Here is a 27,178-nt window from a genome sequence, read left to right as displayed (position 1 = left end):
CCTTCCCTTAAAAGTATCTTTCAGTTTGAAACTACCTGACAATCATACTGAGTTCACACTTAATTTGAATTGGATTGCATTGACATTAACTAATTTGAATTAGTTTAATTCACATTTGAAACGGTTTACATTAACGAACACATAGTTCAAATGCGAATCGAATGCAAGTGAATTGTTTATCTATGGTCAACATGTTGGGGTATGACTATACCACTTTTAACAATTTTAAGAAACATTGTTGAATTTTATTTATGGAAGCTTACTTTTCATTTATATAAATTTAAGATTAATATTTCTGAGGATGTGTATTGTCTGTACTTATAAAGGGGGGAGGATTCCCAGTTATTTAATATATTAAATTGTATTCAGGCGCGTAGCTCCCTATATGCCAACACGCAACTACGTGCATATCAATTCAGCATGCAAAAAAATATCAAAATAAAAATTTATAGCATTCGGCATGCAAAAAAAAAAATGTCAAAATGAAAATTTATAGCATTCGGTACGCAAAAAAAATTAATGTCAAAATAAAAATTTAAAGGAAACACAAATATGTTGTTTATAATAAACAAATCATTTAAAAATTGTATGTTTTTCGAATATCATAAATACAGTTGTGAAAATGAATAATCAGTCCCTTGCTTTAATGAAAATGAAAAATCTTGCTTCACTAGTGCAGAAAATGAATAATTTGTCCTCTTAGATTACAAAAATAAATAACCGATCAAAAACAAATCCGCCTGCCCCTTCTCCCAGAATATCAAATGGTCGACCCCTAAGTCTATATATAGGATTTTTTTCTGCGACAAGTGCCTCAAACCATGTATTAAGATTTTTGGATAAAGGACCACAATAGGTAAAAGTCCAATTTAATATGAAATGTTTTAAGTTCTTAGACTACATTCATTCTGTGTCAGAAACCTATTCTGTTTTGACTATTTGATCACAATCCAAAATCAGAGCTCTATCAGGCTTTAATGTTGTGTCCATACTTGCCCCAACTGTTCAGGGTTCGGCCTCTGCTGTAGTATCAAGCTGCGCCCTGTGGAGCATCTGGTTTATTTGAAGGGTAGATGTTCCCGACCTGTTTATTAGTGGAATTGTGAATCAGGCCATTACTCTTCTCAATTGTATTAATGCATACTTTTCATGTTCGGACAGTTTCCCTCATTTTTGAAGGCTGTATGGTTGCCTATAATTGCTTTGTCATTTGAACATTTGTGGGTAGTTGTCTTATTGGCAATCTTATTAAACATATTTTAATTTTTATACATATCCATCCTTCAGAAAAGTTGTTCCAAATGTTATGAATCCCCTCCAGGCTTGCCTTTATCTTCATTGGAACAATTTTTGGGATACGATTGCTTTCAAGCAATCTGTAGACTTATACTGGTGGCTCAGAGCATTGCCCTCACGTCAATCGTTTTATTCTAAACATTAAGGAACATCTCAGATTCTTATGATTGTCTTGCTTTAAAAGGTAAAAACAAACAAAGGGATTGAACTTTAACAACTTTCCTATAATGTTCTTTTCATAATCTTCATGTTTGATAATTCCCTTGACTTATATCCGTGTTTTTAACAACACGGAAAATCAGAATCAAGCAGTATTTATATTTAGTGTTTTTATAAATTTAGAAACACGTTAGAGGGAATTCCCAGTTTTGATCAAATGCGAGAGTTCTCTGAATTCCGATAAATCTATTTCTGTCATATAAGAACTGAAGTGGAGTTTTTCTTATATTTTACCTTTATGAAGGTACCTTTTGAGATTGTACTTCCATACAGAAATAGAGAACTATCTAGGTCGTTTAATAAACATTTAATATACGTTCTTGCTCCAGGTTTTTTTGGGAAATTATGCGCATGGGTATAGTTTTCTTGACTTCGAGGGGTTTTCGATTGAATGGTTGCTCTGGATTCCCCACTCAATTAATTAATTTTTAACTCATGGGATCTTTTCTATGTATGTCTGCTATTGAAGGTTATTATTGTTGCATAATTTTAAATCATATGCATCATTTAAATTAAAATAAATATAGTCCACATTGTAGAACACCCCTTCAGGCGAAATGGAGTCTTCCATATTATTGTTTCGAGTTGTCTCCCTTCAGGAAGTAACTTCCGTGAATTCTGAATCAAAACAATACGTCGAGTATTAACTCGTTCTGTCAATAAAGTGTATTATATTAAAATTGATCGCAATTTAAATCCATAAATGTGTACGGAAAGGAGTCATGATCACTGACCGAAAGGAAATTAAATATTTAAAGAGTTAGGAATTGGGTTCCTCCTAGAATTAACTTAGAAAATAGGTGATAAGATACGAAGTGAAATACCTTCTCTCACTCTGAGTCTCAGTGACTGCTGTGGAAAGTAAACTTGGAATTGATAGTACAAAAATAAAACACAAAAGGCCTAATTGTATTGTTTATACACTTTTATCCGAGATTGGCTATTTTGTAACTATTTTACATGTGCAGTTGAATTAGTTTTGAAAATAATATTATCCAGCTGCATGTATCAACAAAACAACGGCAATCGTTTCCCTCAGAGCAATCTGCTCTTTTGATTATTTTGGGGGGAGGGTTCCAAACCAGTTGTTTATAAGTTGCAAATCAGGCCATTACTTTTCTTAATTTAATTGTTGCTTACTTAACATGTCTAGACTGTTTCTTTCTCACTTTTTAAGGCTGTATGGTTGCCTATAATTACTTTGTTATTTTAACCTCTGGAAAGCTGTCTCATTTGAAATTATACCACATATATACAGATTTTTATATGGATTGTAGACCTAAAAAAAGATTTTCAAAGTTGAATATGCTGCAAACTTCAAACAACCTACTACTTATTTACCATGCATTTCTATCATGAAACTTTGGATCAGAACTATATATAAGTGATTTCACCATTTCTTCATATGTGTACTACTATCAATCAACAGAACAAATGCAAATTATTTTTTTAATATTTGCATATGGTTTCCTTTAATTTCTCACATCTATTTTATTTGAATTTAGGGAAATAAGTATTATGTATATAAACAAATCTCATGTCGATATATAACATGTACAACAATCAAACATCAACCCACACCAAACTGGCTGTAGTTGAAAAACATCAAAAGGGAAAATACAGTGAAATTTGGAGAATTTATATTATCACATGTACATGCATTTGAAATACATTTAAAATATTTTTTTCAAATTTTTTAGTTATACAACAATGTAGGTTCCACCTAGCTACCATATTAGAAAACTGGGATTTAAACGCTAGTCTATTAGAGGGATATTTCCAGTGGCGAAATCAGAAATTTTCATAAGTGGGGGCCCACTGACTGCCTAAGAGAGGGCCCACTCTGATCATGCTCCAGTGGTTCTCTAAATAATCAACCATTTTTTTTCCAGACAAAGGGGGGGGGGGGGCTCTTAATTCGCCTTTGATTTCATTGGTTGTAATTTTTATTTTATCATGAATCGGATCTGAACAGGACTTGGGGAATGAAGGTAAAGACCGAATGTCAGTTTTAGTCTTATATATGTTCTTTAATTTTAGTCTTACATGTATTTATGTGTACATATATCACTGATTCAGTGGCGATGGTAAATAGCTATATATAGACACTGACAAGTCTTAGATAACATTTTATAGTTTTGAATGTTTCTTCATCAGTTGACTGAAATTAGGTGGAGGTATGTTTTTATTTCCAACAGAGGGGCACTCATGCTCAACCTATATCAGTTTGTGCATGAAGCGATTGATAGTTGCCAGACACTGAATGATTATACCACAAATTTGTGAAAGTTTTAATATATATACTTTAAATACGATAAAAAAAATCATGTCTTTTTCAGGACTTCTGATCCAACCATGTAGAATGGCATGTTATTGAGATATAGTTCTGGTTGATGGATGTTCATGAAGGACCTGTAGTACAAAGTATATCACTGGATTGAGCTCTCTGTCAAAGTGTATTATTAAAGTGCTTTGCTTTGAGCTCGGTTCATTGTTATGCAATTCATTCTTTGTGAAATAAAGATTTTACAGACAACTCTCATGTACAAGGATGTCTCCAAGTATTATCCTTTCTATGTACAATGTAAGTAACAGGGAGATAAAAGCATATTTTTTTTGTTTGAACCAAACATTATTTGTCCATTGACCAAATTTGTTTTGCTTTCACCAGCTTTGAAGGAGATATTATCAAAGAATTGATAGAAAACAGCACAGAAGCTAACTTTCTAGCTCATCAGGCCCAAGCATCATGTTAGGCATTGTCATTACTAAAAACCAATAAATGTCTTCTAATCTGAGGATCAATTCAACATTTTAAAGTGTTTTACTAATGATACTGACAAGCCACCACAAAGATATACTGAGTGCCAATGAAAACGCCTGATAATTTTTATTTATTTTATATTAGAACTTTGTAAAGTTGGTTGAAAATGACTTTAAAGACAATTGTCGACAACTTTACGGTTGGGTGATTTTTGGAACAAATGCGAAGTAAGGGTTATTTTGAACGGACATAAACCGAGTTCACCGCTTTTCAACATACGCACCATTTTCACGATTTTGTCATTTAAAGCTTGGCTTATATCATGAATTTTCCCGCCCTTATTGTAAGGAAACTGCAATAAACATCTGAGTAAATGCCAGGACTTTCTGACAAACAGCGACATGCAGTTTCGGGCATGATCCAATGAAGCCTTTCACAGCATACAATAACCCAAATCATCCACAAATTCAACAAAAATGGATCAGTTAATGATAAGCCACATCCCGGGGTTCAAAAAGCAAGAAACGCTCAGCAAAACCGATACATTTGGTCTTTAACATATCCGATATCGACTCTGATGGATGTCCAAAGGTCACGTGAGTTCAATGGTGGTCACGGTAGATCCTATGGAGCAATTTCAGTAAAGCACCATTTGCGCAGAAATTCAACGGTTAAAGAGGACCACAGCCGACATCTAAACGGCCGTCTGGTGTAAATGTCGAATTCTGTAGACCAAAAATCATTCATCATGTACCAAAAATCGTCAGTGGTGGTTACATAGACGTTTGGCACCCGCCTTGGCCAAAAGTCGTGCGTTTCGCCAGATTTAGGTCTGATAGAGCAAATTTTGCATCAGATTTGACATGGTTTAGACGATGAAAACCACCACCAATATCATAAAGTCAGCTTGAGTTTGCTTTACAGGACAAGTGGAATAACATTCCTCGAGATCACATTAAATGTCCGGGATGATCAATTCCACGGCGCTGTCGAGATTGCGCTGCACAACGGGGTTGTAACATTTTTAGTTAGGACTGTGATTTGATGATTCGACATTGGATGTTTCGTTTATCTATTTCGCCCGAAAGATGACAATGAAACATTTTTGTTTGATATCGATCTATTGTTAGAATTGTTAATTTTCAAGAACAATTCATTTTGAAAGATTATGATTTCTAATATAAATTTTATTTTTGAAAAACCAAGTGTTGCGTTTTCATTGGCACTCAGTATATATAAATAGAACCATACAAATAGTTAGCAAATACATATAAAAAAAGATGTGATATGATTGCCAATGAGACAATTCTCCACAACAGACCAAAATGACATAGAAATTAACAATTACAGGTCGCCGCACAACCTTCAACAATGAGCAAAGCTAATGCAGCATAGTCAGCTATAAAAGGTCTCGAAATGACAATGTGAAACAATTCAAAGGAGAAAAATAACAGGCTTATTTATGTACAAAAAATAAAGAAAAAACGAATATGTAACACATAAACAAACGACAACCACTGAATTACAGGCTCCTTATATCATGTTCTCAGATATCATCTCCCAATTTAAAAAAATCACGAAAAATTGAACCTATTATGTGTTGCTCTCCTAGCTATAAAATGTATCCAAAATCAAAGATGTGGAACATATTTTATCATAATCATTTGGTAACTTATGCAATTAGTGTCTCTTCCATGCCTGTCTTGAACATAAAAACTAAACTAAATATAAAATAAAAAATACTCCTAATGCTCCGGTTGGTTGTCATCGTGCAACACAGTTAATAACACATATAGGAAAATCATAGAACTACATTTATCATAAAACACTGTCAAACATCCAAACATACTATCCACACTCATCTGTGTCCACACTTGTACATTAATAAAATATAAGAATGATGTTTTTAATCAAATAATTGTGTTCTTTTCTAAAATCAAATATGTACTTCTAAATAAAACTGATGAGTTTATCCATTTCTTTGTATATTTTCAACTATTATCACATACGTAACAAACTTATGTATTCTAGCTTGGTAAATATAAATATTTATGTTCTTCTAACCTGTGAGCATATACTAGTATCAACAATGCCAATAACACTAAGGAATATATTGGAATCGGGATTGTGTCTTTTAGATTTACAGTAAACATGGACATATAGGAACTAACTTTTATAGTATCAAATAAATGCGATAAATAAATAAACGTTTATGTGTTATATAGTCTTGTGTTGCAGTCAAACCAGATACATGTAGATATATAGATAATGTTTGCAGTCAAACCAGATACATGTAGATATATAGATAATGTTTGATATTAATAATCGATGGTCGACTTTTTGCTTAAATATCATCAGAAACAATTGTGCAAGTGTTGCAACAAAGAGTGTGGACATAGTAATAAGGTGGGGAAAAAGTAGATGAGCCCGGACGTCGGGTGTCTGTATTTACACATAAAAAGCGGTATGATCACTGGCTTTGACATGTTCAACCTCTTTCATTTTTAGACAGTTCTGTGCCTGAGTGAAACTGGTGAATATCGTTTGATTTAGAAAAATGATGCCATGAAAAAACTAAACAGAATCCTTACATGCCTAACTGTCTCTACTTCCTATCCTTCCTTCTTACTTCCACATTGATGTAGGAACTACAAAACACTACATTTATACGCCAGATATCACACATGTTTCCGACTTTGTATGGTTTCAGATGAGTTGCGGCGCAATAAAATCGGTCTCGTTCTTTAGTAATAGACAAATGTACTTCTTCTAATTACTTCAGTTATTACAGTGTTCAACGACCTATGTTGACTTTTGCTTTTGCCACCTACATGACGATATTGCCAATCACACAACAAAAATGTCCACTACATAACAAAATTAGGTCAGATTTTATCAAGTTGACCATTAATAGTGGACATGTATCTATACCTTATTTTCCTTCTGCAAATAGCAGAACTTGCGTTGTGCTATGTAGGACACCAATTCAAATAATGATAAGCTGTGTATTTTCCTCACAAGGCATCCGTACAATATTATTGACGAAGTTTAAAAAGACCAATAAAACATGACACAAATGCAACAATCTTACAATAGCAGACATTTTATAAACACTAGAACACACCCGTGATATCGCGGGTCCGTGACTGAATTAAAGTATATAACTATGCGCAAGCCTTATCTTAGTATTAGTAAGTAGATATTTTGTCATCTGATAAAGCCGGTCATGCCGATTATAAGATACACAATTTTCTCTGCTTTCAAATCTTTCTGTTTTAACCCGTCGAACTGGAACTTATCAATTATTGGTAATATTAATTATTTGGAAAAAAAAGGTCCTGGAATGGAGTATTTTTTAATCAACAGCATTGTCCTATATTACTTATAAATAAAGTTGAATTCTTTGATTCGCTGTTTTACGTCATGCCCGCTAACAAATTGAAACTTATTTTTAGTCCAGATTTTTAGTATTCGTATTGTTATCTTAGAAAGTCTTACGGATTAAAATACTACAATAGGTAACAATTTGACAATTTAGTAGTGTCAACCCTGTGATTATGACCCGTGTATATAGCATATTAATCCTGAATACACCGTTTGGTGGTGCGCCTGTCAGATGCGGAACGTACAGATAAGGTAATAGGTGATTATACTATTGGTATCGGTATCGGACTGGACCCGGAACTTCCTAATTATTGGCATTATTAATTACGTGGAAAACAAAAGGGCCTGGAGTGGTGTAATTTTTAATCTACACCGTTGTACTATATTAGTTGTATATAAAGTTGAATTCTTTGATTCGTCGTTTTTACGTGATGACGGCTGACAAATTGGACCTCGTAATTTTAGTATTATAGATACTAAAATCTTAAAATCTTAAAAACAAGACTTTTTTAGTGTTGACGCTTAATAATAATTGCCTTCAAACTTGTTACGGCTTATTCGTAATGGGCCTCAAGTTCGTTTGTAACTATCAGTGGCGGATCCAGGGGGGGGGGGGGGGGGGGGGTTGGGGGTTGGAACCCCCCTTTTTTTGGCCGATCAATGCATTTGAATGAAAGCATATAGTTGGAACCCCCCTCCCCCTTACTCTGTGTTGGGAACCCCCCTTTTTAAAATGGCTAGATCCGCCACTGACTATCATAAAATAAATAACTCAAATTAATATAGTTGTTGTGAGAAATGCTTGTAAACAGTTTTTGAATTTGTTCAAAATTCTGTTTATATAGCAAACGGTGTGATCTCCCTTTCAGCTTTTTTTCGTTCCTAACGCTTTGCAGATCCGAAACTAAATAACATCGAATAAGGATTATCGCTTTAATAGCAGAAGTTACACAACCTTAACTCCACTGCTCGCTGCTTTGTTTCTTTTTTATTCTGTACCTCTTATATAATTATAGCCTTTCATCACTGTTTCATTACCCACTGTCTATACAAATCCAATAGTTTTGTTGAATGTGGTTAGTTTTATGTAAATGTCTAAGTTCCTTTATAAACAATAAACGGCTAAAGCTTACATGGTTGTCGCAAAGGTAGCAGGTAAAAACCGATAACTGATAAATTCTATATAAATGCAGTTGATCGATCTTACTTTGTAATTACAGTAAAGGATCGAAGTGAAGTTCTATCGCATTTAGCTGTAAAGGCGTCAATGTCCGAAGTCATTGTTTTTTATTTTCACCAAACTTTGCAAGGAAAGACGGATTTCAGAGATTAACCATATTTGATAAGAATTCGCACTTCTATTTATATTGGACATAATTGATAAGAATTTCACCTACTATTTATATCGACAAGTCTTTTACGAGTCTACCCGGAACCCGGAATTTATTCGGAATTGTTGGAGAAAATAAATCGTTTGGTGAACTCGAGGTTTTTAAAATACTTTATTGGTACAATTTTTATCGTGTGTGATTATCTATTCACTGTCTAAATTACTACACAAAACAAACTCGTGTTAAATGTTTGTATTTATTGTCCAAATAAATGGCGTAGCAACGAGGGTTGACGATAAATGTTGTTCTAATATTTTCACTGATAATACCTTTAAGTTTAATCCGTAAACAAACGGGTGAAAAATTTAATAAGACGGTGGTGTACCTAGCAGGTCAAATATCGCGTGTAATATTTTATCCAAAAGTGATTGAGTGAAGCGATGTAAAACGAATAAATTCAACTAAGAAATCAGTGATCCAGTGACACTTTTCAACATGTTTAGTGGTAATGATATTACATAACTTTTGTGACAACTAACTTGCATTTATTATGGATGTAAATACGAATCAAGATGGGCATGTACCTGAAGCTGGACAGGAAAATGGTGATTTTTCATCTGAAGACCAGGAAAGGTTAAAGCATGTTTTGTCTGGATCGTTGGAAAAGTTACCGGCTCAAAGTTCAAAAATTGTTCGTATTTTTACAAGTTCAACTTTTACAGGTAAGGATTAAACATCACTTGACATTTAAAAAAAATCCATTGTGTCTTTATCGAGATAACATCCTCTTGAATTTGACCAAATTATTGTAACAATATTCCGATACTAATGCTAGTGCAAACATCTTCTAAAATTTTTATCTTTTGGTTGTCAAAACTTTATTTTTTTTAACTTATTTTAGAACTTGTATAAAGAAATGCATTATACCGAATAGAAAGACACATACATTGTAACTGAATAATTCCGAAAAGCTATTTTATTAGTTAGCACTTTGTGTGACAGTTCGGCACACATGATATATATGTATACTTGTATATGTATCCATCCGAGTTATATACGTGACATAAACTAAGTGAATGAGTACAATACATGTAATCAGTTTATTTTACTTTCAACAGATTAAAAACGAATAATATGAAACAACCATACATAATCTAACTTACAATTCATTCACACTTCCAGGTTTTATTTGTCAAAGGTATTCGAATAGCGTTTTTTTTTAAAGAGGGTTCAATCCTTGACAGTGTCCTGTAGTTACTCTTTATAAAAAATAAGGTTTATAAAACACTCTTTTCGAATATATATCGTAAGCAAAACCTGGTGTGGTCTGTCTTTTCAATTCTCACACGTCTGTGCGAAATAATGAGCAATCATTATGTTCCTCTTGTGAGCTCAGCATTTTTTTTTTTGCTACATTAAACAATTTAAATTATAGTCTAGAAGTATATAACCAAAGATTAAGCAATGAAAATAGAAAGTTATACAGAAAAACCTGAGCACACATATCATTTTCAAAACTTAAGATCAAGAACCCATATTCCATATTTCTTCGGTGAATATTAAAGTTAATTTCATCTATTTGCTGACTATATCATTGGACTGTACTGTGTTCATCACATAGTCCCTGTATATACGTCAAAAAGAGGGGAAAAAAACGTTTATATTGCTGTTGTTTACGAATACCTCATACCAATAGATATACACTATATGAAACTATTTATTTCATTTTTAATTGGGCTATAACAGAACCTTTTTTTTTAGTTACATGTATTACTCACAAACATTTAAAAATGACTATGATAGTGCAAGTGTATTTTACAACTTATGTAAACTAACGATTGCAATTTTAATTTCAAATTCTAATGAATAGAGGAAACGAGTCGTGAAAATATATATTATATACCCGATTCAATATTTATAAGCGCCCCTGATAAATATTTAAATACGTTGGGAATTGAAATACTATATTTATGGAAGTTCGAATGAAATTAATTTAATAAAAAACTAATAAGATGAATTTAATTGTTTGAGTTTAAAATATGTTTTCATTTTGTATTTTTATTATATGAAAGTGAGAAATAAACTCGCATATATTGATAGAAGTAATAAAGATTAAACAGTATCAGGTATTAAAGACGGTCATACCGAGAGTTACAAGTGGGTATGAAAGGAATGATCACATGTATATTCAACGTTTATATATATATATACGTTTGAATCAAGATTGGATAACCGGTCCCTTAAACCTTTATAATTATCATTATGCCTCAAAATCATACTTCTATATTGCAATAACGACCGTTAGATAATGCACCTAAGTTCAAAAATATTATTAACGAACTCGTACAACCTTCACTAGTGCTGAACACAGGCATTTGACTCAGAATTTTCTTTCCTTTATACCTGATCGAGTGTGCTATATTAAGGTATTTATAAAAAGAAATCTGAGACAAAAAAAACTGTGGTGCTTAAGTAATATTTTGACCAGATAAAAAATAGTCCAAAGGAGACATTAACTGCACTTTACAAAACGGATGCTAAATGAATGCACGTCAGTTTTAAAAACATACCGTTAAGTTATATATGTTAATTTTAAAAAGTAGGCTCTTGATAGGATGCAACTTTCTCCGCATTATGTATTTAGCCATGAAATCATTTTAACTAATGGTTTTATGGGGTGAATTGCTATAAGGCTACATTTTCTTCCTCATTGTGAAAAACATCATTAAGATACCAGGCCCCGTATTCACAAAACATTCGTTACACTACAACTGTCGTTAGCCGGGTTTATATTTCTGAATGTTAAACGCACGTTTCGTCTCCAAAAGAATAATTAGTGTTACATATATTTTTTACAAAGTCATTCAAAAATAGTCACGCTGCTGCTAATTGATAAGAATGTAAACTTGTCTGATTTTTAAAAAAAGTATACAAATATTTGCCACTGGACGTTGAATAAAAACAGTTATTCTACAACACACTGTACCAATATTTCATATTTACTACTAACTAACATTTTAATTTAAATGACAATAAAGATTATCGTATAAGGCATAACAGAGTTCGTGTTACTCTCTTTTTAGCTTTAAGGACTGAATTGTTTCTCTTTTCGTCGTTTTCCTGTTTTTTACTTGCTGTATATGGCGTTGTCAGTTTTGCTTCAACGTATGATGTTCGAATTTCCCCTTAGTGTCTTTCGCATCTTTTTTAATCAATTGAAATCGTATTTGATTCGGATTATATCCGTATTTTTTCTATAACCCTTTCACGTAGCATAATAAAGCAAATAGACCTAAGCGCCTGCTATACTGCTACATAATCGTGATTTTTAATTAACCGTGAAATATTTAATATTCCTTTGTTAACCAATCTATACAAGACATGTTTCCATTAACAACTTTCATCCGACAGCGATGTTACCTAATATTCTCGTATTATTTTCATCTGCAGTTAATGTTTAGTATTATTGGCAACACAATAACCAGACAAAATCAATTCCATTTATAATGGTAACAAATAGAATAGTTCGATGCTTAGAGATAAATCATAAACAGAGAGTGAAATGCTGCTCCTTGCGCTCCTGTAGGTCCTCATTTCAATTGTATGTCCATTGTTTATCTCATTTTGTTTTTGACATATACAGTCAAAGTTACCTAAGATACCTCATGTGTTAAGCAAAAATCTGTGTTAAAAGACCGCACATTTTAGATCCCTATGTAGTGCATTTCATATAAATTGAACCTGTATTTAAAAACCACCTGTCTTAAGAGACCACTTTTTTTGTTCTCCCTTAATTTGTCTCCTAAAACAGGTTTGACTAGGAACATTTTAATATTTGAATTGGTTATTGTTTTGGGTGTCCGAATTTACTGAAAATACTTGTTTAAGTTTCTTTTAACCAATTGCGTCGTTTTACCAGATCTTTGAAAGGAATTTCCCATAAAGTTGCTAATTGCTGTCATTTTGTCTCTTGTAGAGAGTTTTCTCATTGGCAATCATACCACATCTTCTTAGTTTTATATCATTTAGCCACAGCAATATGTTAAGGAGTTTAGATGTTTTGTTGTTATTTGTAGTCAGTATGAAGGAGTATATATAGATTTTTTTCATACTTTACGTACATGCACAAATTGTGCCTGCAACAAGTCAATGTACTTGATGATCGAGTTGCATGTTGTTGTTTATTTATGTTTTTACAAGATTGATCGTTTATATAAATATACAGCGTTAATTTCCATTGTTTAACGCGAGCGTACATTTTAAATGAATAAACTGAATGAAAACTACGGTTCCTTATTTGTGCATTGTGATTAAAAATTCGCATGTATAATAATTACTTTCATTTGTTTCCAACTCTGTCTTGTATTGTTCTGGTCGTACTATTGCAAATATTAAATTTCATGACTGCATCATGTGTTTCTATCAGTTTACCATAGTGCTATCACATGATAAGGTTAGAAATTAATGGTAAACCCTAGTTTTAAGTGTTTTAATGTCTTATCTTACCGTTTAAATTTATTGACATAACTGCACGACCCGATTTTCAATTAACAGTGGTAAGATAATCGTTGCAAAAAGTCCTGCTCAAACTTTTGTGAAAGACGGTTTAAACTTTTAACTTTGAAGTGTTGCGAGAGTTTATGTTCTATGTTGAAGGCACTTGTATAAAGTGACCTGAAATACAAGCACTCGTTGAATTTAGTTATATGTCTTCTGTTTCTGTCCCTGACCCATGTTTTTTGTATTTGGCATGTGTAGTGCATCATGACATAAAACATTGTTACGTGTACCGTGATGAATTTTCGTGCAGGACTGCTTTGTGTATTTTTGACATGGAACTCTTGACCAGACTATGACTTTTTGACTCTTGACCTATGCACTTTGGATGTGTCATCATGATACAGTGTGTTCCTTTGTATATTACCCTGACATAAAAGTATAATTCTAAATTGACCTTGCTTCAGTATATGTAACCTAAAAGTATAATTCTAAATTGACCTTGCCTCTGAATATGTAGCATGAAGATGTATTGTCATAAGATGGTGAGTCTCGTGGCACGAGAAACTTCATATGAGCTTGACCTTTGCCCTCATTGTACAACTTGTATATTTTGTTTGAATTATATGGAGAATTGTCTGATTGCGCTCATACCACATCTTCTTATATCTATATTAGATATATAGATATATTTGTTAGTTTTGTGTACCACGATGACCCTTTCCTAAAAATTTGCTTTGTGGTTTTGTTTTTTTTTGTCATGAAACTCTTGACCAGTCTATGACTTTTTGACTCTTGACCTATGCATATTGGGTGTGCCTCTTGGTATGAAGTTCGCCTCCGGGCGAGGGATTTTCTCACTTTGTTAAAAACCCATTGGTGACCTTCGACTGCTTTTTTTCTCTTTTGTCATGTTACTGTCCCTTTAACACAATTCACATTTCCATTCTCAATTTTTGAATTGAAGAATGCTTTGATCAAATGAAAACTAAATCTTTTAATTGCTGTGAAAAATTAGAGAGAACATGTACTGCTTCAGTAGCACCATGTGCTGCCAGTTGTGATAGATAATTCAAAATGTTTCAATCATTTTACCTTGGATTTCATTTCATGGACATGTAGATATAGATAGTCTGTTTAAGTATCTTGAAAAATCACACAGAAGGTATACGCATATCAATAAACTGAACTCAGTGCGAAGAACCTTTAAAGTACACTTAGACATAGAGCTCAATCTAGTGAAACACTTTTTTTATGCTGGTCACTGTCTGTTATTAAACTGCACCGCTATCCTGAAAAAAAATATGCAAGTTAATTCTAATAGAAGTAGAATCCAAAGGAAGTAAATAAACTGTTTACTGAAATAAATGTACAATATGTCTATGGCCACAGATGCCCCTGCTTGTGAAAAAACCCACAAGTAAACTTCCACATATAGATGCAGGATTCACGTAATTTTGACTGTTTTGTAACCATAAGCATTTTGTATCAGTTTCAAAACATTTGGTTGTGACAAACTAAAGTTAAAGAAACAGAAACAACAGATTTAGCATTTTTCCTACATGTATCTTAAGGCTACGTGTTGATATTAGTATCATTAGTACTCATACCAACTTCTTATATCTAATAACTCATGAACAGTAACACCACCCAATATCGAACTTGATAGATCTGTGTTATGGATTAATAAGCATTACGTATAAGGTTTATAACATTTGATTGAGTTAAAAATTCAGCATTTTCTGTTTTTAAAGGAACATGATAACTCATGAACGGTAAAAGTGACGCTACCAAATTTCAAATTTAATTTTTTTATGTGAAAATAAGCATTGACCCAGGTTAGGGAGATGGTGGAAACCCCGCTAACATGTTCAACCCCGCCTTATTCAGTATGCATGCGCCTGTCGCAAGTCAGGAGCCTATACATTTGTCCGTATCTTTTCTCGTTTGAATTTCGTTTTATCGTGTGTTTTCTTATGTTGTGATGTTATACTATTGTTTCATCCCGCTGCAAATATTTGCACCTGTCCTAAGTCAGGAATCTAATGTACATTAGTTGTCGTTTGTTTATGTAATTTATACGTGTTTCTCGTTTCTTATATAGATTAGACCGTTGGTTTTCCCGTTTGAATGGTTTTACACTAGTAGTTTTAGGGCCCTTTATAGCTTGTGGTTCAGCGTGAGCCAAGGCTCCGTGTTGAAAGCCGTACATTAACCTATAATGGTTTACTTTTATAAATTGTTATTTGGATGGAGAGTTGTCTCATTGGCACTCATACCACATCTTCTTATATCTATTTGCTCATTGTTGAAGGCCGTATGGGGACATATAGTTGTTAATTTCTGTGTCATCTGGTCTCTTGTGGAGAGTTCTTCTTTGGCACTCATGCCACATTAGGTGGAGGGTGGGGATCCCGCTAGCACGTTTAATCCGCCTACTTCTGTTTGTATGTGCCTGTCCCAAGTCAGGAGACTGAAATTCATGAATTGTCGTTTGTTTATGTGTTACATATTTGTTTTTGTTCATAAACTTGTGCGTTTCTTTTCTCGTTTGAATTGTTTTACATCGTCATTTCGGTGTCTTTTATAGCTGACTATGCGGTATGGACTTTGCTCATTGTTGAAGGCCGTAGGGTGACTTATAGCTGTTAATTTCTGTGTCATCTATTCTTTTGTGGAGAGTTCTTTTTGGCACTCATGCCACAGCTTCTTTTGTATTTTGTGTATAAGTTTTGTAGTATTTGGTTGAGGCAACTAAAGTTAAGAGAACGGAACCCTTTTTTTGGACGTTCGGGACGAACGGACTAGGGGGGGGGGGGGGGCAAGGGGTTTAACTGTTATGCTGTTATGGGGCAATTTAATTCTTTGTTATCTGTTATTTTGAAAATATATTTGCTGTTAGCTGTTATTGTCTTATTCTTTGTTAGCTGTTATTGGGCTTTTAGTTTTTTTGTTATCTGTTATTGTGATAATGTATTTGCTGTTAACTGTTATTGAAAATTGGAATGTTAGCATTTTTTTTGACAGTCAATATTCGGTATAAATTGAAGATCATTGGCCATTGGGGTCTACCACTACTAATATGTTTGTCCCGTATTCAGAGAAGGATTCCATTAACATATACCCATCACAGAAGTGAGGTCCAGGACAATTCAAGTATATCTTATGATTATCCTTTGTAATAAATTCCATTTTTTTTTATGAATGTGCATTTAGAATTATCTTATTTTTTTGTATGAGAATAATGTTCCTTGTTTTCCGTACGAACATATTAAATTAAAACAATTCTTAATATGACAAAAAGGAAAACATATGGCCAGGAATATCTGACAAGGATCTCAATTAAGGACTAGGTCCTAACAACCACTTAACCTTTTATATAATATGGTACATAGACTCAGCTCTGTGATTCTTTTCAAAGCAGAACCAAATGCATTGTACAATGAAAGTTCCAACCATGTACTTGGGTCCGAAGCTGCACATAACTCATTACAAACAAAGATTTATTTCGTTTCAAGCCATTGTTTCCCTACTAAACTATGTATTCTACTTACTAGTACACTTGGTACAATCAAAAACCTCAGCTGATAAAAAATTGTTCAAATAAGGCCTTTGAAAATAGTGGAATAAATTGCTTTTAGAGTGTCAAAATTCGTTCGAAGTACTTGATAAATTGCATGCTTATAATTGGTGCTTTTGATTTTTCTACCCTATATACCACTTTGCCTCAAAGTTTTATTAAGAAAAATTCACACACCTCATTAAATGGTCATTTAGAAAAAGTCAGAATATTCAAACTCTTTTAGGTAACTTTTTTGATTAGCAACAAAGGGAGCTTCAGTCAATATATATAAACAATACACCAACGTTTCATGAGAACTGCTGAAAACATTTGTGTGTTAATGTCTGAAAACTGGAAAATCACCCCTTTTTAATTAATAAAACCCGTTAACTCGGAAACGTAAAATCTAAAATTTATAAAAATTGAAAGTTACCTCATGTTAATAGATATAAACAATTCACCAAAATTCCTTGCTTTGTGAAAACATTTTTGAGATATTATCAGAAAACTGAAAAAAAAACACCAATTTTATTGAATAAAAACCCATTACCCAGAAACTTAAAATCTAAAATTTATAAAAAAAAAAAAAAAAAAAAAAGAAAGAAAAAAAAAGGGAGCTCACGTCAATAGATATAACCAATTTCCCAAAGTTTAATGCAAATGGTTAAAGAGTTTTTGAGTTAATGTCCGACATGTTGACAACAGACGGACAACAGTATACCATAATGCGTTCCGTAAACGAGCGTATAAAAAATATTATAATATATTGAGTAGTAATTTAAACACATTCTAGATACATAAATTAATTCTAAAAACATAGTCATAAAAAATGGAATGCATTACAAAGGATTATATCCGTAATAAGAAATACTGATTTGTCAAAGACCGAAGTATTTTAATATTTCATTTACTGTTATCTGTTTTTGTCCATTTTAATTCCTTGTTATCTGTTATGAGCCAAATCAATTTGCTGTTTTGCTGTTATTGGGACCCCCTTGCACCCCCTCGACTAGAGTTACTCTTTATGCCCCTTTACTATGTTACCAACACAGAAGTTCTGACTATTGTGCTGGTGCTACTCATCCCACTAGCACTGTCATTAACACACACACAATTTTATTATAAAAATATTCAATCTTAATTTTGATTTGATTATTTTGGGCTTATAATGATTATATGCATGCCTTTCACAAGTAGTCAAATCTGACATTATGATTATTACAAAGCAGCTATTAAATAAAATTCATTAGAACTTTAAATGTGCAATCAAATATATATGCAAGTCGTCAACTGGTCAAGTGGCTAGATACATATTTCGTTGGCTAATTGAACGACAGGTCCTAATTTTGTTGTTTTAAAACTTCTAGAAATATTAACGGAAATAAGTCAATTATGAGTAAAGGAAAATAAATAAAAACAGAACGACTGAATTAAATAAAAGAATGTTCGATATCATCAGAGACATATATACACATGTGTACATATGTCTCTGATATATTTGTATATTTCGTTTTATTTTCAAAATCTAAACGATGCTTTATTTTTATCTAGTTTCCTAATCAAAATTATTAGAATGAGAAAATAAATACCTTACAGCTTCTTTTACCGTCGATCCTGAAATGTTTAATGTTATAAAACAATTTTAGCGTCTTTGACCTACTTTATCTTTTTATTCGGATACTTGTGGTTATCTTCTCCAATGTCAACGGGAACATTAGAAATATCTAGAATAGAAACCAGATGGAACCAAGAAGTCGGGTTGCTATAACCAAACAACCCGGATGTTGAACCAGTTACCATGGTTTCGAACCAAAGAACCCGGATAGAACCAAGGTTCAGAACCAAACAACCCAGATGGAACCAAGGTTTAGAACCAGAGTGCCCGGATAGAACCTTATTGCATTCGGAATTCTCATGACTTTTTATACCTTCAACGTATTTTCCAAATCATTTATTTATTTAGTATATTTATATATAACTTATAGTCTATTTTCTGAGAGGATTCGGGGTATCGGGAGTTTGTGATTGTGTGGCTTGTTGCACTTTTTGTCTATTTCTCCGGCAGGAGTCGGAGTATTAGGGACTGGTAGATTTATAATTGATTGATAGCCAAGCAATACGTTTTCAAAAAACAATGTTTAACAAGAAAATATTCTTTGTACTTCGAAATAAAGGACAAAGAAATAATTTACATGTACATTGTATAAAATGTTGTCAATTGCATGCGGACAATACAAAAACGGTAGATGCATCAACGAAAATAACAATAAATGCAAGATATGACTTCATTAAAAGAATGTGGCTTAAACTTCTTCGTTCTTTCTAATAGTTGAGTATTCGTTTCATAAAGATCTATGAAAGTGTAAAATCTGAGTTTCAAGATGGATTCGCTATTTTTATAACGCAAACAAACAGTTATTTCCATCTATTCGCTTTTATTTATTTTTTTACTGAGATAACAAATGCTGTTAATACCTTTTCTTCATATTAAACTTTGACTTTTCTATGTTTCACATGATAAGTATTACATTACAAGTTCGATACTATCTAAATCAAAACATTAATTATTGATAGACACAAATAAATATCTTCAAAATAGAAAATCAAAGAATGCAGAAACTAATGTAGTTTTAAAGCATTTTTTCAAATACAAATATTCGTCTTTATATAGTTACTGTTCTAAATATTGAAAGAAAACAATGATTTTTTAACTTCTTTTTCCAGCTATGTTTGTTTAAATTTATTTCAAAAGAAACCTATTTGTCACCGGCATTTTTTATAACAAAGAAATGTTTCAATCAATTCTATGAAATTGCTTTTTGGAAAAAAATAATTAGAAAGATTTAAACTTATTGTTCTAAAATTCAACGAAATAATTCAAAGCGATAATGTGTATCGACTTGTCAATCGTGACAGCAAATAGAAGTTAAAAAAATCTAATGATCACCGATACCTCTGCTTGCAAAAAAACTCTTAAACATGTATACGGGGAACACCAAAACACAAAATTCCAATTGAATGTGACCTGCAATATATATCTTATAGCATCGTGTCAGAATCTTAAAAGATTGCATAACATAATAGATTCATTATGATCTGGAAAAAACTGAAGTTTTTATGTAATTAAAGGGAATAAATAAATCCCTTGAATAGCACTAATCTCCAAATGATAAAATAGACTTTGACCTGACAGTGTATTTAAGGTCTATGACAATATATGCTCATACCTTTTGACCTGTAAATGTCAAAAGCATCAAAATCTAACTCGCCCTTTATTTAATGGTCTATGACATTTTGTTTAATTTCAAAAGATTTAATATCCTCATTATTGTCCGTTAACCGAAGAAAAAACATGTTTTAGGTAAGAAAAGGGGCATAGCATATCAGAACCATCAAAAATTAAACGACCCCAGTCCTGTATTTTATAGTTTGTGTTAACATTTCAAAATGTTAAGCCACCTTGAACGCGGTCTTAGTCCGGCGTCAATTTGAAAGTAGCCCAGAAACTAAAGTGGTAGCGGACGAACGGGCTGACATGTACATTACTAGACACTCTATCCCTTCTCCAAAAGGGGGTATTAAAGCTACACAATATATTTATATAAACCTTAAAGTATATGCGTTTTCGATAAATTCTTGTCTAAGCTGCAGTATTTCAGATCGAAGTTAAAAGGGGATGTCTTTTTTTGTCTGAAATTACTAGTATTTACTTGCTTTAAAAGTGACAGTTTTAGTGTAATATACGTGATTAGAATAAAATTGTATAATATATCGATTTGACAATAATACACGAAATACCTAGATATAAGAAGTTTGGTATGAGTTCCAATGAGACAACTCTCCATCCAAGTCACAAAATGTACATGTATAATACTCTAATCGTCTTTTTTTTCAGATACTACACTAGAAAGAAATGCATTGATGGAAAATGTGTATCCGAAGTTAAAAGAATACCTTCGTGAAAACTATGGGCTGGAATTTCAGGTAGGGATTTATTAAAATTCACTTAAATGTTTAAATTTGAATTTTGCATTCTTTCTTGTGTGATGCAGATGTTTAGATTTACCTTATCAATCGACCAAACAGACACACTTACATGTATACTATAAAGGTCTGTCAACAGACATATGTATATATAATTATATTGTTAAGCCCTATATCAACCTAGTATGTATAGAATAAATGATGTGTGCTATATGTATACATACAATATGGAGGATTTCTTTAAGATGAAAAGGAGATGTGCAAAATTTCATAAATCATGGTTTATTCAAGCAAGAATTTGAAAAAAATATACTTAGAACATGAAAAATCATTTGAGTATCAATATGACTGTGATATGAACAAGATGAGTGAACAATTCAGCACGGTGGATATGAATTGATAATGGGCAGTTGTAGGGGTTAAAGGGTGTGTAAAAACCCTTATTTTTGTTGCAAAAAAGCTAAACTCAGCGATGTATTTTACGACTTTACATCCCTTGAATTGAATGAATCCATCTTATAATAACTACGAACACGTAGTTTTCTGTTTAACTAGAACACACCAGTGATATCGCGGGTCCGTGACTGAATTAAAGTATATAACTATGCGCAAGCCTTATTTTAGTATTAGTACTGTCATCTGATAAAGTCATGCCGATTATAAGATACACAATTTTCTTTGCTTTCAAATCTTTCTGTTTGAACCCGTCGAACTGGAACTTATCAATTATTGGTAATATTAATTATTTGGAAAACAAAAGGTCCTGGAATGGAGTATTTTTTAATCAACAGCATTGTCCTATATTAGTCATAAATAAAGTTGAATTCTTTGATTCGCTGTTTTACGTCATGCATGCCCGCTAACAAATTGAAACTTATTTTTAGTCCAGATTTTTAGTATTCGTATTGTTATCTTAGAAAGTCTTACGGATTAAAATACTACAATAGGTAACAATTTGACAATTTAGTAGTGTCAACCCTGTGATTATGACCCGTGTATATAGCATATTAATCCTGAATACACCGTTTGGTGGTGCGCCTGTCAGATGCGGAACGTACAGATAAGGTAATAGGTAACAGGTGATTATACTATTGGTATCGGTATCGGACTCGACCCGGAACTTCCTAATTATTGGCAATATTAATTACGTGGAAAACAAAAGGGCCTGGAGTGGTGTAATTTTTAATCTACACCTTTGTACTATATTAGTTGTATATAAAGTTGAATTCTTTGATTCGTCGTTTTTACGTGATGACGGCTGACAAATTGGACCTCGTAATTTTAGTATTATAGATACGTTTTTGCAGTTCTTCAATCCCAACCCAACATGAAACCCCTTCCAAAAAGTATAAATAATATCACCCATACAAGGTACATGTACAGTTACATTGTATTTGGATTATTGGTAAGATGATTTAGATAAAGTTTTATAAAAAGACGGAATTCTTATGGTATTTAAACATACAAACATATGATTCCAAAGAGTACGGTGACCCATTGTCGTTAACCTCTTCTTCTTGGTCTCGGGCAATTCATTCCACATATATCCCTATTTTTATATTTTTTGGCAATTATACCTTCATATTTTGATAATAGCGAGTTCAAAACATGTTTAATTGATCAAATATACGGACTTTGAAACTTTAAAATTCTAAACCGCTGTGTGATGACTTTTATCAATTCTTCATACCGTTGTTACTAACTATATGTTTCTTTTATTTAATGTGTCAACATAGTAGTTCATAAAGTACTTGACACTATTCAGGCAATAATCACAAAACAGTAAATTTATTAATGTAATGCAAAGAAGGTTACGGTGGATTCATTCACGACACCAAATCTACTTGGTCAATTTATTTCTTGATATTTAATGCATGAAATATTAAGTAGGGGGATGAAATTATATGTTAAAAAGATTTGGATGTTGAATCTTTATGTTAACTTAGTACGTCTGAAGCTGTCAAACTGAATTTTAGACCCCCTTAACACAGAATTGTCAATATTTTGAGTTAGAGAGCTGTAAGAAGTTTCTATAATTTAGATATTATGTGTCCCAATAGTAGTACACTACACTGTAAAAATCTTTTTCAAATAAAGCAGGTGCGATTTTTTTTTAAATTGAATTTTATTTTCTAAAGGCGATGCACTATGAAATAACTATGTTCTCGAGCCACTTATCAAACTAAAACCAAAGAACATGGGCTTTGTTACCTGAACCTGGTAACTCTGTTCATCAAAAGATATTTCAAACCTCAATTATACTTTTTTGCAGACTATTTGTTTAACAAACGTATCTTGTGAATACATTTTTTTTCAAAAATAGCATGCTTCTCACTCTAGCATCCCATATTTTATAGTGGTTTTGTCAACGTTAGATACAATGGAATTCGTAAATTATATAGAAATTACATGATATATGACCAAGCTTTAAACACTAAAAAAAATGTATAAACATATATTAAACCTTTATCGTATTTTATAAATTTGGATTTGATTATGCCAACATCTATAAAATTCGCCATCTTTTTATCTGCTATACCCCATACTGACATTATTGACAGTAACACCATTTTATTGATCAATAATCCGAAACTAAATTCTGAGGATTAAAATTCACCCGGTCCACTTCCAGTATTGTTCATGCTAGATATACGCAACTTTCAAAATCAATTAACGCCTTTCTATGTCTTTCAGAAATGATGAAGTATTATCATCTGTATGATTTAAATTGAAATCCAATAACTTCACTTTTTATCTAGGATTAGCCGTCAATTTCACAATTATGGTCCAGTAATTTTGCATTTGTACAGGAATGAATTAAAAACAACGACTTTAGTTCATCAAAATCGATTGTAGCAAAGGAGTATTTATAGCTTTCTATTATTTAATGATGCAGGTGCAAGAATGGAATGTTTCATGTTAATCACTTGTATTTTCATAGTTCAATGTCCGCCGGTCGGGTACAAATTATATGTTTTTGTCACTACTGTTCATGTGCTTGAAAAATGATTATCCTGATTGATTGATAAAAATGTTTGGCAAAGTTGCCTGAATAAAAATGGCTTCGCGAAATTAAGTGAACAAGTGGTATATTGCAGCAAAATGAACACTTAATGATCTCCAAGACTGGTCATCATTATGCATTAGATACTGATGAAATAATATTTGTATCCACACTCCTCCAAAAAAAGATAAATGGACACGTGATACTTTCATATGTATATGATTGTAAGGTATACATTGCATGATTTTCTTGATAGAGGCTTGCTGCTCACAAGGAAGCTATTAAACCAGTAGTTCCAAATGGTGAAGTTGAAATCATCACTTCGTAAATTTTACGGACGCCATCACGAGTTGGTTAACCTTTATGGAATAACCGTTTCACAAAAGATATCGGATATGTTCCTTACGTCGTAACTACAATCCCCTTCCCGTTCATGAATGTGACCTACCGAATTATACTATTTACCGGATTTTTTATCACATAAGCAGCACGACGGGTGCCACATGTAGAGCAGGATCTGCTTACCCTCCCGGAGCACAACCCTAGTTTTTGTTGGGGTTCGTGTTGTTTATTTTTAGTTTTCTATGTTGTGTCATGTGTACTATTGTTTGTTTGTTTGTCTTTTTTCATTTTAAGCCATGGCGTTGTCAGTTTATTTTCGATTTATGAGTTTGACTGTCCCTCTGGTATCTTTCGTCCCTCTTTTGTCATTTTCTTTGACCTTTTATCATCGGTCATTGAGTAATGTTATTTATTTTTGCGATTTGTGCTATTTCTCAATAGGGCAATTTAGTGTATGGAATAATTGCAAGCTGCACGTGTCTGTCTTGAAGGTTCATATGACATTGACCTCATTTTCATAGTGTATTGATCAATGTTCATTTTTACTTGTTTAGGATTGATTGATTGATTGTTTGCTTGGTGTAAAAATGCCACTTACAGTACAACTGCGCTTTTTCGTGGCGGTCATTTTTTATTAGCGGAGAAAGCCGGAGTGTCAGGAGAGAACCACCAGCCTTTGGTAGGAAAATTGACAATCTTATTCATTTAAGAATGGAGTCGAACGCACCTGTCACGTGCAGGATTCAATTCACAACCTCGTTTTGATAGGCTAGTAATACATTGTCGGACTACTACTGCTACTCGGTCCTGGCTTATGTCTGTGTCTAGATATCATATCAAAGCAAGAGAGAGAGAGAGAGAGAGAGAGAGAGAGAGAGAGAGAGAGAGAGAGAGAGAGAGAGAGAGATACCAAAGGAACATTCAAACTCAGAAGTTAAAAATGAACAGAAATCAAAAACCACAAAACCTACAGACAACATAGAAAACTAAAGACTGAGCAACACGAATAGGCAATACGCCGTATAATATTTATATTTGGTGTATTGTATTAATTGTAAGGTGTAAATGTCTGTATGGTAGGGTTAATCTCAACTTGACCGCATTTACATTGATTATAATTGTTTATGTTTAATTTGTGGTACTTGTATTCAAGCATATATATTGCACACTTCAATAGAAGTTAAATCATGAAAAATAATATATAATTTCGGCGAGACATTTCAGCGTGTGCACTCTTGTTATAATAGATAGTATTGATGTTGAAAAGCAATAATCATGTTATAAATTGATCATGACTTACTTCAAACTCTACCACCACAACCTTACCTATCAATCTATGACTTATACTAAATCATTGAATTTTAGACATATTTATATTCATTAATAACCTAGTGTTTCGATAAACTTGTCGGCCAGTGTTTACACATTGTCATAGGATTTAAATCCTTTGATCTTTCTCTTAATCTTGGGTTCACAGATATTGGATGAAAGACAAACCAATCTTTATTAAATTTTATCTAATGGAAAATGGTTTAATTCGTGATGGTATTTCATATGATGCATCAACCCGTTATGATAGAAGAATTTATAGTCACACTTTTAGTCTTTTGCACTCGATATATCTCCGTCGTTTTCAATGTAGAGGTATGGGCGTGTTTTGTCTGGTCGATTATCTTTTTATGTGACCTGCTCTTTTTGATCACTGCTTGGACCATTAATGTAGAAATTTTAGTTTCTTTTATAGATACCAATACCTGCTTAGATTTCATAGTCCACATCAACACGCTTTCTCGGAGTCGTCAAATGAACTGACAATATGCTGGCCTGTAGGGTTTGTTGAAATGAATATCTTTCGGTCCTCCTCACAATTTTGTTTGTATTTTATCCTTGTTTCTACAGTGACTGGTTTTAGTCCTTTTTAAATTATGCCTTGTGGCAATGATTGTATATTTACTACTACATATTTCTCGCTTAAACATTGATATTTTATAAATAAAAAGGGAACTTTCCCCTCTTGTTGAAATGAATATGGTTTTAACTGTGTCATTTCGAATGGAGTGTGGTCCTGCAAAAGAAATTTAATGATAAACCAAGTACATACATTTGTCAATATTATAACTTACAACTATCTACCATCTACTGTAGTTCAATAAACAGTTATATACGTTAGCATATCTGTGACAATTTCATTTGAAAATCTACCGTGTTCTTCAAGTACATATTTTGAATTGATCTATAATTGGTAACTTAACGTCCAGTGGCTAATATTTCATGCCTGCACATAGTGTTCCGATTTTGTGAGAGTGTTTTGATTTTTTACTTCAGCACACAAAGTCGTTCTATGCAAGCCCTATATTTTTTAGAAGATATATTAGCCAGAACAATAGAATACCTTTCGACGTAATTATTTTAATCTCACTCGACACGATCAAAACTTTACAATATTATCTTTAACATATTACTTTTTGTGATAATCTTGTAATTATAGAATACTAATTAAAATATTTACCTTTCTCCTTTGGTTTATGATTTTTTTCTTATTACATTGTCCGTTTATTTGATTTATGTGCATTATATAGCAAATAAAATATTTGTATAGGGTTTGTAACAAATTAAAGTTAACAAATAACACACACTATTCACTCAAGGTGTTCATTGGTGATTATCTCTAAAATCGACGATTCAAATACCAAATACGCTTTTATTAAGGAAATAATCTTTCCTTGTTTCGATCATTTACTACAAATTAAAGATTGCCAGATACTATGTCATTTAAAAAGCTATAGTAGAAAAAT

At 32.6% G+C, this 27,178-nt stretch overlaps 1 protein-coding gene across 1 annotated transcript in view; it reads left to right on the top strand.

The window, feature by feature from the left end:
* Positions 1–9,238: 9,238 nt before the first annotated feature.
* The window catches only part of LOC139512570 (NACHT and WD repeat domain-containing protein 2-like), a 40,058-nt gene continuing 22,118 nt past the window's right edge, over positions 9,239–27,178 (top strand). Inside the window, exons 1-2 of the mRNA XM_071300290.1 lie at positions 9,239–9,716; positions 20,949–21,037. Of these exons, the coding sequence (XP_071156391.1) occupies positions 9,545–9,716; positions 20,949–21,037 (261 nt within the window). The 5' untranslated portion in view covers positions 9,239–9,544. The remainder of the gene's footprint in view (positions 9,717–20,948; positions 21,038–27,178) is intronic.

The sequence above is a fragment of the Mytilus edulis genome, chromosome 2, assembly GCF_963676685.1.
Source record: "Mytilus edulis chromosome 2, xbMytEdul2.2, whole genome shotgun sequence".
Classification (NCBI taxonomy): Eukaryota; Metazoa; Mollusca; class Bivalvia; order Mytilida; family Mytilidae; genus Mytilus; species Mytilus edulis.
The sequence above is the reverse complement of the archived record's forward strand: the minus strand, read 5'-3'. Positions and strand labels throughout refer to the sequence as shown.